General features: G+C 49.7%; 1 protein-coding gene across 1 annotated transcript; it reads right to left on the bottom strand.

Annotated features, from left to right (window-relative positions):
• Positions 1-6,718: 6,718 nt before the first annotated feature.
• SEC22B (SEC22 homolog B, vesicle trafficking protein) lies at positions 6,719-11,353 on the bottom strand. The gene is made up of 4 exons (XM_044442868.1): positions 10,901-11,353; positions 9,628-9,788; positions 8,544-8,690; positions 6,719-7,442 (listed from the first exon to the last, which is right to left on the bottom strand). Exons 1-4 carry the CDS (start codon positions 10,909-10,911, stop codon positions 7,288-7,290), a joined length of 474 nt encoding a protein of 157 aa, XP_044298803.1. The 5' UTR covers positions 10,912-11,353; the 3' UTR covers positions 6,719-7,287.
• Between the last annotated feature and the right edge of the window lie 332 nt (positions 11,354-11,685).

The following is an 11,685-nucleotide window of genomic DNA, read 5'->3' as shown; positions in this document are numbered from 1 at the left end:
CGCTGCGCTGCGCCGCGCCGCCGGCCGCGCCCCGAGGGGCAGGCAGGGAGGGAGCGGAGCGGAGGGCGGGCCCTGCGCGCAGCCGCGGAGGGGAGCCGGGCGGGGGGGTCGCTGCGCGCCGCGCGCTCGGTCCCCGCGCAGCGCCTTGCGCGCCCCGCGGGGTCCCGCCGCCCCGTCGGCGAAGGCTCCCCGGAGAGGCTCCCTCAGGCGCCCGCGGCCCGGCTCCTCTCCGGCCTGCTGCTGCGCTGCGCGAAACCCCGGGCGGGATCGGCGCTTGGGACCGCGGGGAACCGCGTCCCAGCCTGGGAACCAGAAGCGATCTCTTTCGGGGGGCCGAAGCCGAAGAGATCTTGCCCCTTCCGTGCTCTGTCGGGCCGACCTGCGAGCCTTTCTTGCGGGGCTGACATCCATTACAAGGGCAACACTTCTGGCCGTTTCTTAATACTAGGGCTTCCTTGCTGAAGCATTGATATATACACAGAGAGGTTCGTCTGGCACCGAGCCTATATTCGTTTCGGCACCAGGTCAAAACCTTTTTATTTAAGCGTTATTTTAAAAATTAGTATTTTAATAGTTTTAATCAGTCGCTCTTGACTTAATTGATTTTTATTGGTTATATATTGCTTTATATTTGTATCAATTGTTATTCGTTTTTGATTTTAATGTTGTAAGCCGTCCTGAGATGCCATGCATAGAGGACGGCATATAAAAGTTTTAAATAAAATAAAATAAAAATAGTGCGCTCTTCTGCTCGCGCACACAAGGAAGCCTGCGGAAATTCCACTCCCCCCAGCCGTGTTTACAAAGCTGTTTTCTGTGCGAGCAAAGTCAGTTGCTGACATTCAAAGGGCAGCAACCCGGGTCAAAAAGCTCGTGAGAAGCCGCAGACCCGCTACAAGGGCCGCTGTGCCAACAGCGCCACCGTGCGTTGGCTGCCGGAAGAACGCGCGCCCAGTCTTCGAAATAGCAGCCCCGCATTTTTCTCCCGCAAGGAAAAGAGAAGCAGCAAGCAAAACAGCGCGCGAACAGCCCCGCTTGGAGAAGCCCTGAGGCGAAAACTGCAGGCCCAGGAAAGCCGGAGCAACGAGGCGGAAGCGGGTCCAGCGACTGGATGCTGCACCCGCTTGTAGCTTGTCGCGGTTTCCCAGTCGTGTAACTTTACATAAACCTCCCAGTTAAAACAAACTGTATTTTGGTTAAATTCGACCCTTCCGTCCAACACACTCCAGCGTCTGCTTATGTTTTTCGTTGTTGCTATTCTAAAAAAATCAATCGCTCATTGCCAGGTCCCCCTTTCTGCAATCTATAGGAAAAGAACGCAAGAGGTCACTTTGCAGCTGCGTGCATCAGAGGATCCACCGCTGGATTCAGTGAGGTTTACTTCTGAGTAAACATGACTAGGGCTGAGCTGTCCCCAGCACCCAGGTCTCTTTCGTTTGTCTTTGCATTAAAATGCTTTGCAGGCTGGCTGGCACCTGGTACATTTCTCATCCCAGCATAACGCTTCTGCTTGCACCCAGGCACAAGCCGCGGCCTAGGAGGAGCAGGAAAGCCCGAGGGACCAACGAGTGATTCCCTGCGCACCGTACCCCGAATACTTTGATCGTGGGAATTCACCTGCACGTTCAAATTAATTCCACTTCGCCAAGTCAAGACCAGCATCAAGTCGACTGTCACGCATGTTCCTTTTTTTTTAAAGCTGGATTTAAAAAGTCGGATTTCCACATTATGAAAATAGATGAGCGAACAAGCCCAGGGGGCTTGATGGAACGATCATGTTACATTATGCGGGGCACTGGAAAAAGTTTTTCCCTGGCAGATGCCCAGTGAAGAAGCACAGAGAGAAAGAGGGTCTGGTTTTGAGAGTCCACAAACGACGGTGCACGAGGGGTTGGTTCCCATCGTATTGCGAGGAAACTACCAAGGAAAATGCTTGGGGACACACTGTTCCAGGACGCCCGGAGAGACCGCTTGGCGAGGAGCTGGGGAAGCCTTTTTATTCCTGTAGTCATGTGCAAAGTTTGCTCGTTTGCTTTAAAATCGGGGTGGCAAGCAGTTTTGTTGTTATTCTCACACATTAAGTGAGCGGCAAGCAGTTTCATAACTGAGGTGATTCACCCCAGAACAATTAAATCCCGGGTTTAAAATACTTGGCACCACTACTAGCTCAGTTAAAACATGCTTGGGACACGTTTTCTGCTGCAGCTCACCTGCGCAGACTTTACGTGAAGCTTTGCCAGCAAGTGGAATTCATCCTCCATGTTCTTTTTCCAAAGTGGAGGGCCTAGATGAAGAATCCCCAAAAACCACAATGCTCTTCAAGGACTAACATATGGGGTGTATAGCCAGCCCCGCTGGCTCTGTGGGCAACTCCCAAACCCGGCTGTGCAGCCAAGTCCACCAGCTACTGCCGTGAAAAATTAGAGTTCCTGCATTGTAAGCTGCCTAGGAAGGCCTCGGCAAGTACAGGCGGCCTATAAATACACGTAAGCAAAAATAAATAAATTAAAGACCTATCACATGGCAGCAGCATGAGAAAGATGCTGGAATTGCTGCTTTAAAACTGATAATGTGAGCGCAGCAAAGATAGCTTGCCAAAACATTGATTTTCAAAGATAGATAGATAGATACGGGTTTATGCGTCTATCATTTGTGCCCAACTGTAGATGCTTCAGAGAGAATCCAGAAAGCTTCGGCGACTGGGCAGCACAGGAATTAAGTAATAAATTATTGTAATGCGAATGGGGCGGCATACAGAGTCGCCAAATAAATAAATAAATAAATGCTACTAGAAGTGGTTTATAAATAAATAACAGGCTGGGGCATGTGCCCCACCTGCAGCTCTAGAGAGGTGGATTGAATGACTCTCTTCTCTCCCGGCCGCCCCTTGCATGGGGAGGGAGACGCTCTGCCCCACTATTTTCATACTCAGAAGATGTGGGGAAAAACCCCCATCCGGGGTGGAGGACCTTTTTTTCCGTTCAGGGGCTGAAGTCCAATCTGGCAAGGGTCCTGGGATGGCATTTCATCAGTGGCAGGGCCAGAAGCAAAGCAGGAAGGGCCAGAATGCCCTTCTCACTGGTTCAGCCTACTCAGAAGAGGCCTGAAATTCTTGCAGGCACTTCCAAACCATGCGTCAAATACGAAGTTTCGGTACATCTGCTCAGAAATCAACACGAGCTCAGGACAAACCGCAGCATGAGTCTGCTCATGAGCAACCACGATAAGCCTCAGACACGAAAGTCATCGAGTCATCCAGCAGCTTCTTGCTCAGACCCTGCTTCCTCTCCCCTGCTCTTATCTCCGATCAGCAGCTGAAATAAGATAAGAGCTTTCACACAAAGCATAAGTGTGAGCAGTGAGAAATAAGGCTTTTTTCAGTTCCCAGCAAAGAAAAGCATCCTAGGAGTAAAACATATGTTGGCCTTTTCAGTGCCAAGCCAACGCCTTTTTACTTTCCCGGCATTTCAGGATTTAGATCACGATTTTAAGTGGGTTTTTATTATATAGAATGCATGCTGTGCTCCACTTTATTTTACTGTAAGATGGTTGGGGCAGCAAAGTTCCCCTTCCCAGGGGAGGGAGGGTTTTGGGAGGCAGGGAGACAGGCTCTTGATCGACTGCGTAGGCGAGTGGCTGGAGAAGGCTTCCTCTCGAGCCTTAGAGGCAATGTGGAGAACCCCCTTCCCAGCACCCTCCTGCCTGCAGCATGTGGCTCGGGCGAAGCTCCGTGGGACCTGTGGGGATGTGGGGAGGGGGCTCCACTGCACGGTGACCTCTCCCAGCCGCTGGACCGGGAAAGTGGAGGTGCCGGAGGTATTCCTGATGGAGCGACTGGACCGTTGCATCCTCCTCCGGTAGGCTGACTAACCTACCTTTCAATAAATCAATTTGTCTGCACATTTCCAGTGCACTACAAGCTTTATTGCTTTAATGGGAAAATGCTCCATGACCTGGTTATTAAAATATGTTCATATTTGGGGGACAGCTAGAATAAACAGCTGTTTGAACATGTCTGGTTTTGTTTCTTACTTAGGATACTGAAGAATCAAGCAGGGAAGGCTGGGCTTACCTGAGCCACCAGCCACCACCAGAGAGATCTCTTTTTAAGGCTGTACGATAAATTGGGTCATTTTTTGGGAGGGGGAGAATCACCAGTAATGGTGAGAACCACTTCCTGCACCCAGTCTCACAGCCCTCTTCAAAATAGATGCGTAAAGTTTTAGATCGCTACAATGAAATTCAACTCGATTCCACCTTTACTACTTAATAAGCGATGTTCTTCTTTTATTATATATAAAATATTATGTTATTAGATATAAAAAGAAACATTTATATATATAAAAGCCCATTTAATATGTGGCTTAAAATTTTGCATTGTAAACTTTTAATGATGTTTTAATTTTTTTTTATACGATGTCCTTTTTTGTAACCTGCTTTGTGAACCACCCAGAGCTCCAGCTGCTGGGTAGCATAGAAATTAAATTAATGTTGTGCATATGTGTGTGTGTGGGTGTACATATATAAACTTTTTATGGTACGGTCCTATGGCCTCCTGGAACGAAATCCACCGAGGTTTGCCACGTTCTCCCATCCCTTGCTGAGAAGGCCTGGCTGGAAGACCCCTTTCCACACAGCGATGGTGGCTGGAGGATGGGCTCCCACTAGGCAGCGCTACCAAAGCAGCCAGCTTGTTTCCTCTGGTCCGCAACCCAGGAATAACCAACAAGTCTTCGCAGGTAGACTAGAAATATGTTACGGGCCATCTTATGCCGAATGCGGGAACAGTTCCTTGGAATCGTGACCACAGGGTTGCAAGTAACCTCTGGGCCAGCTCGTTTGCGGTGCCTGCCCTGGCGTACGAGGGCCGCCGAGCATTTCTATACAGGCCAGAGCTACAGCGAGGCGGCTTCAGCTTTTATCTCCAGAGATGCCGAAATGGGAATCACATCCAGAGAGGGAGTTTCACCTCCTTCGTAGCGCCTTCATTCCAGGGACCAGCTAAAGGTCCACACTTCGCTTAGATCGCTAGCAGAACAAGCCACCGCAGGGCTGGGACTTGGGCGATCCGGGTTCTAGTCCCCGATCAGTCATGGAACCAGCTGGGAAATGTTGGGCCAGTCGTGGACTCTCGGTCCCACCTACCTCACAGGGTTGTTGTTGGGGGGTAACAGTGAGAGGAGGATGATGTTGAACCGCTTTGAATCTGGTGTATAAAAAGCGGGATATAAATCTAATAAAAAAAGCTAAATGCTTGCTGCTGGGACATAAGGGTAAGTAAAACATAGTTGAGGGGAAATGCAAATCAAAGAAAAACATACAGGGAGCCAGGCTAGCGCTATCAAGAAAGATGGGGTGAGGCGAGGCAGGCTTAGGGTCGGGTCAAGCAGCCCCAGCCCTGAGGGTCCACACTGGTCCCTTAAAGGAAGCGCACACACAGATGGCAGCTTCAGCAGAGTACGGGTGGGACAAGGTGAGCGGGGGACGCGAGGTTAATGCGCTTCACCAGGTACATTTCGCTGCTCGCTTTTGGGTGGTGTCGCTCATGAGCTGAAGAGCTGCTGGCCGACGGGGAGATTTTCTCTGGGCTCGCCAGAATCGACGCGTGACCGGTGGCCTCGCTGCGCCCCCTCAAGCACACCTTAGCTGCATGTTTAGCTGCTCATTGTTAGGGAGAATTGAGAAGCAAGTTGTCAGCAGCAGAACACCAGATCCATGCAGGGGCAGATTAATTACCGAAAAAGTGAGCTTCCGTCATTAAAGGCCTTGGCAGGACAGTAATACTCAGACAGTAGGCTGGACATGTACATGGTGGGCACGTCGTGAGCAGAGCCGGGGGTCAGACTAGATGGCCCGGGAGATCCATTCTGACTCGCTCTGTTTCCATGTCTGTATTTAAAAGTAGGTTAGTTGCCTCATTTTCCTATTTGGGGCATACACAAAACATGCATTTCTACAGAACCACTCAGCAGAATTTGCTTGAGAGCCTGCAAATTCCAAAACAGACGTAGATACCGTACAAAGTTTCGATGTGGACGATTTCCAGCTTCTAACAATAAATTTATCTTTTGCGATACAGTGGAAGAAAACAGACCAAGACCTGGGAAACAGGGCATTGACAGAGGAGATTAATTTTTCAAAACACAGGCTGGTAAAGCGCTTGGGAAGAGGCCTGCTCTTTTTCAGTCTTTTTGTGAGCAAGGAGATTTAGACGGCCGGTTGGCTTATAGTGCAGCGGCTCAGCAAGGAATCCCCATCTGGAAGGGACCACCTGTAACGCCATATAAAATATGTAGTGAGAGGCTGTTGGCGCATCAGAATAAGCCACAGTGCTGTGTGGCTTAAAGGAACCTTGCTAACCCTGGGGCCAGGGCTGGCAAACCATAGTTAACTGTGATTATTTTAAACAATCCAGCTTCAGTAACTATGGTTTAACTTGGCTTGTCAGATGGCAACTATAGTTGGGATTAACTAATTTATCACCCGATGACAGAACAAGTCATAATCAAACAAAACCAGCAATAAGAGCTTCCAAGCACATTCTCCCAGTTTCACAGAAGGAAGAGAAGGAAAAGGGGAGTGTGCGAGCGCACGACTGCTGTGGTTCATTCACAGTGCGCCTTTTTAACGAAACACTCATGTTCAAACATAGCCAACATGGGCTGTGATTGCTACATTCAAGGAAAGCTTTAAAACATGGATTTTTCTGAAATCAAACTGGATTACAGACTAGTTGTTTAATTCTCCAATATTATCTTTCTGGCTCACTTAGCAACGGGAGAGAACAGCTGGAGCAGAATTTACTCACTAGATTAATGGTGAAAGGAGTCAAGATTTTGAACAATATAAAATCAGCACTGGACAAACAGAAAAATATGTATAATAAAGTCACAATTTTTAAACAGGGATCTCTGTTCGAGAAGAGCCAAACTCTTAATAAGGAAATGTCACCACTACCAGCAAAGTTCATTAAAGTCCCCTTGAGCAAGGTCCAGGCATATTTACAAGGAGAAAAAGCCAGCAGGGCCGAGCAGCTTTGAAATGAGCGGATCGGCCCGCTCAGAACACCCCAGCACCACTGCTGCTGGGATAGACAATATCACATCTTACAAGTGTGCGGTTGCTAGAAAAGGAAATCCAGGGTTGCCAGTAAGCTCTAACATTTGGGAATTACGTTTCACTCAGACATCCTACAGGGACTCTAATGTATACCCCCCGCGATCTTGGCATCTCATTTCTACACACTCGCGGCGCCACGAGTCACCTCTCGGACCCCCCGGAAACCCCTCAAAGCCACCAGAACCGCACGTAGACAATCAACATGATGAAAAAGACGGCGACGGCCGCAAGCTTGGCGTAGGTGGAGCGCATGTTCAGATACTTTGCATCCTGGCGGTATTTCTTGGACAGACTAGACAGGTTGTTTGCCTTGGAATCCAAAGCTGTTTCAAAAAATAGAACACAGAAAGGTGTTAAACATCTGAAATAACACACATTCCTACTTCCCGGACTGCAGATCTGGGCTTACAGACTTTTGTCATAGTTTGATACTCTCATCAGCTGCTGCTTCTGTTTTGCCCACATGTGAAATGGCTCTCTCTCCTGAGCCCTTCACTTCCAGTTGACACGTTCTGCCACAAATTGCTTTGTGCTGTTTTTCTAGAGGCATTTCTGGGAGGGGACTGCTGAGCTGGCTTTGTAAGGAAGGCCTGTGTAGCCAGAATGGGGTCCCCAGCTCTGCTTCCTCTATCTGCCCCACCACCTCGTTATCCTGACCATGACCCTCAATGGGAGCCAAATGCCCCTGAGGTTCGTCTTGGGGTGCTTGAGCTTTGCTCTGCTGCTATAAGCACCGGCTCTCTGGAAGACTTTGTCAGTTAACCACCCTGCCCTGCTGTCCTAAGGTCCTCGTAAAACTCATCTCACACTGGCTTCCCCTAAGGTGCAACCCAATCGAGTGCGCTGTGCAGGACACAGCAGAGGGTGTGGGTTGACTGCTAGTCACTTTCGTGCTGCTTGCTTAATTGCTCTCTGGGGACTGCCCTATTTCATGTTCACTGCTTTGCTATCTCTGTGGAAAGCAGTGCACACACTTCCGTGATTGACTGATTGATAGAGAGGCATGCAGGCGCGCTCAAAGGACAGACCGTTTTAGAAGCAGCAGAAACACACAGGCAGATTAAGCGGATGGCTTAGGGAAAGTGGAGCACCCACGAGTCCTCACACGGGGCAAAACTGATGCCGGAATAGTCCTTATTTGGGGTGCCAGCACTGCCAAACCCCTTTGTGTCTGAATTACTGGCTGTAACTGGGGCATGTCGAAGAGGGTTTCCATCGAAAAATTGTGAGTGGAGAGGCAGAAGTGGACTTACATCAAAGACTGGGAAGAGGCGCATGCACCTTATTACCAAAAAGAGGTGGAGTTATAATGAGCAGTTTAACACTACTCGCCCACTTTGTTCTGGGCTGACAGGTCTCCTGCAGTCTCTGTGCAAACGTCCTCGGAAAGGGGCAAAGGCCAGCGACCCCAGTGGTCCCCGTACCTGAGAGCGCCTCGCCTCGTTGCAAGACTTCCTCGATGTTGGCCACCATAATTCTCTGTACGTCCTGCAGCTCTGTGTTGATGGAGCCAAGGTTCCTTCTTGCACGGCTGTCGATGTACAGTTTCTTGGTTTTCTGGATGTAAGTGTCTGGAATAAGAGGTGCTTGTTCATAAAGGATCCCCCCTTCCAGGGCCTCTCATGAGCCTGTTTCGCTTAGCTTCTCCACCCACTGTAATGCCTGTTCCAATTTACTGGCCTGGTTCTGAGAGCAAACTAGCTTTTCAGAGAAACGGAAGCTGGAAATTGCACAAAACAAAGCGTGTGCACCGGATTTGACTGATGCCTAAGCCCTCTTGGACCCTTTTGAGCCTTTTCCTGGTGCTGCCTAATGGAAAGGGTGCTTTCTGCAAAGTGACTTGGGCGGCATTAAGATTTGTTTGCAGAGAAGCCTGGAAAGACGGCACGTGCCGAGTTTGCCTCCCTGAATCTTCCTCTAGGGGAGGGGAGGGAACAGAGTACAGTGACTGCGACCTTCACCTTTTAATCACGGGACGTGCTTTACCAGGGGCTCTTCAATCCTGTGCTTCAGGGAAGGGCAAGGATCAGATCGCAAGCCGGTAATTTTCCCACTGCAACTCGGCTTCACTACGGAACGCTCTTAAGCTGGTTTTCCTTCCTCACAGCTCCCCAGCCCCTCAGCCCTTCCTCTGGGAACCTGGCATGTCCAACGATGCATGCCATTTTCATTCTGACTGTCCAAAAGAACACTTGGAGGAAGGACAGAGGAAGAAAATGACTCAGCCCACCCCCGACACTTTCTGTGGAGTCCCCTTCCTCAAACCACAGCACCTATTTTCTTGAAACTCTGCAGTCTCCTGCAACGGTTGCTTCTGTGCTGCGTGTCATTTTCAGAAGGCTGCATAAGAAAGAACCCATACACAAGAGTAAAAGCTACACACACACTTAAGCTACTCAGAACATCAGAAACTGGGAGGGTGGGAGGGAGGGCAGGAGATGATGGCCAAGGCAGTCACGTTCTTCAGGGACTATCTGGGCAGGCCCTCACTGGGGGAAAGCAGCTCACCAAACTCGATGAAAGAGTATGGTCTGGACACCGTTGACACCTTCTTTCCATGCTGTTCATCAAATTCTGCATATAAATCTTCTAGGTACGCAAAGGCAAGCTTTTTGGGGAAGGAAGCTTCACACAAGACCAGGTAGCACACGCCTCTTTCGATAATGTAACTGTGAAAGAAAATGCAGCAGATCAAATGTTAGGCTGGCAGGGAGCCAACCCTTGTCCTTACATGGACAACCTGCAGTTCCACGTTCCCCAAGGAGAGCAGTTCCTCCCTTTTCAACAGCCAGTGCTCTAATTTAGGTCAGGTGCTAAAAAAGCATCGATCGCTCCCCAAGCTGACCGACGAGGCTGGAGGCTCCCAGTGTCTGCCAAGCACACAGACATGAACCCACGCAATTTATTTACTAATTAAATTTGTATAAACGCTGTTCATTAGCATCATACTCTCTGGGTGGCCTTTGCAATAAAAAGGCAATGATTCTACTTGTCTCCATATCCTCTTCCCAAAGCATTGCCAATAGCAATACATGTTGGGAGCTCCGTAAGAAACTTCCATGTTCTCTGCCATTAGGAAGGATTTCCCATCCAGTTTAAATATGTAAGGACTTGCAACACCGCAGAAAGGACTTTGGGCTGCCAGCACTTTACTGTCTTGAGTATAAACCAGAAGTGACAACAGAATATTCAGCAGGGAGAGAAAAGGTAGTGCTGTTACATTAGATTTGTGCACAGGCGTTTCAGAAGGTCAGGGATACAAGGAACATTCCAGTTTCGGCTTTCATATGGGGAGGGTGAATGCCTAGATAGGGCCAGTGGAGACTGACAAACCAAAGACTTAAATCAAGGAAAGGAACTATACACAAACTATTCTAAAAACAAAAGGAAACATGTCAACTTTCACATATCTGACAGTTACAAATATTTGTCACATATCTGACAAAATCCTCATTAGTGCAATAGCTTTATTAGGCCAACTAAAATATCGCAAAATGCATGCAGGCTTTCAGGGGCTTCAGGGCTCTTCTGCAGGCAAAGCATTTTTAAAAGGGTTGGGCAGGGAGATGGCTGGTGTGTGCGTGTCCAGAGCAGCAAAGTAGCAGTTTCTCTTTCAAGATTTAATACGTGGCTCCTTCCATTTGCTTTTCCAGTCCGTATTCCCTGGCCTACTCCATCTCCAGGCAACTGGCTTCTAGACACATGCTTTTTTCTAAAGCACATGACCTTCAACCTCACCCCCGCCCCCAGCTTGGGCCTTTGCAATCCAAGCTGTACTTACTGAAAAGTCATGGGTCCAGCTTCTAAAGTGCACCTCGTAGGAGAGTGTTCATTGAGCTTTCGGAACAATTGCTTGGCTTGACTCTGGTACTGTTGCAGATCTCGACCTGACTGTAAGAGAACACAAATTCTGGACTCCAATAAACCTCAACAAATTGCGGGTATCGGTACATACACCACTGGAATCTGAAACAGTGGCAACCAACGCTTTTATGCCTCATTTGCTGCTCATTCGTTTTCTTCAAAAAGCTCTTTGAAGATGACCCAGCTCTCCTCCCCTATTCTGTTTATTCAGTGCCCTTAGTCCTGTGGTACGTATGCCAAGGACTGACGCTGCAACATTTTTCTTCCAAACTTTCGTTTTCACCCACTGGCATCCTGGCTGCTTCCACCTCCGTCCATCGTCCTATACCCTGCTAATTTTGCCAGCACGGAGGACTGAGAGAAAGAAAAACGAGGGCTTCCAGAGCAACCGGGGCGCAGGGGAAACCCTCGCCCGGAGAAACCGCCCTGCCCTGTCCACGCACTGGCCTCGGCAGCGCCAGACGGCCTACGCATGCACGAACGGGAGAAAAGCGCACTTCCAGGGGCCCCTCCGGCGGCCGCCCAATCGCCCGGGCACCGCGGCCGTGGCACACACCGGCGGACTCCGGGGCCGCGGCGCCGGCTGGGGCTGCCCGGGGGCGTCCGGCGCCCCGCCGCGGGCAGGGGCAGGGGCAGCGCCTTAGCGGTCCCGCCGGCCCGGGGCGCCCTGGCCTATTCAGTGCCCTTAGTCCTGTGGTACGA

The sequence above is a fragment of the Varanus komodoensis genome, unplaced genomic scaffold, assembly GCF_004798865.1.
Source record: "Varanus komodoensis strain SLA01 unplaced genomic scaffold, ASM479886v1 scaffold40, whole genome shotgun sequence".
Classification (NCBI taxonomy): Eukaryota; Metazoa; Chordata; class Lepidosauria; order Squamata; family Varanidae; genus Varanus; species Varanus komodoensis.
The sequence above is the reverse complement of the archived record's forward strand: the minus strand, read 5'-3'. Positions and strand labels throughout refer to the sequence as shown.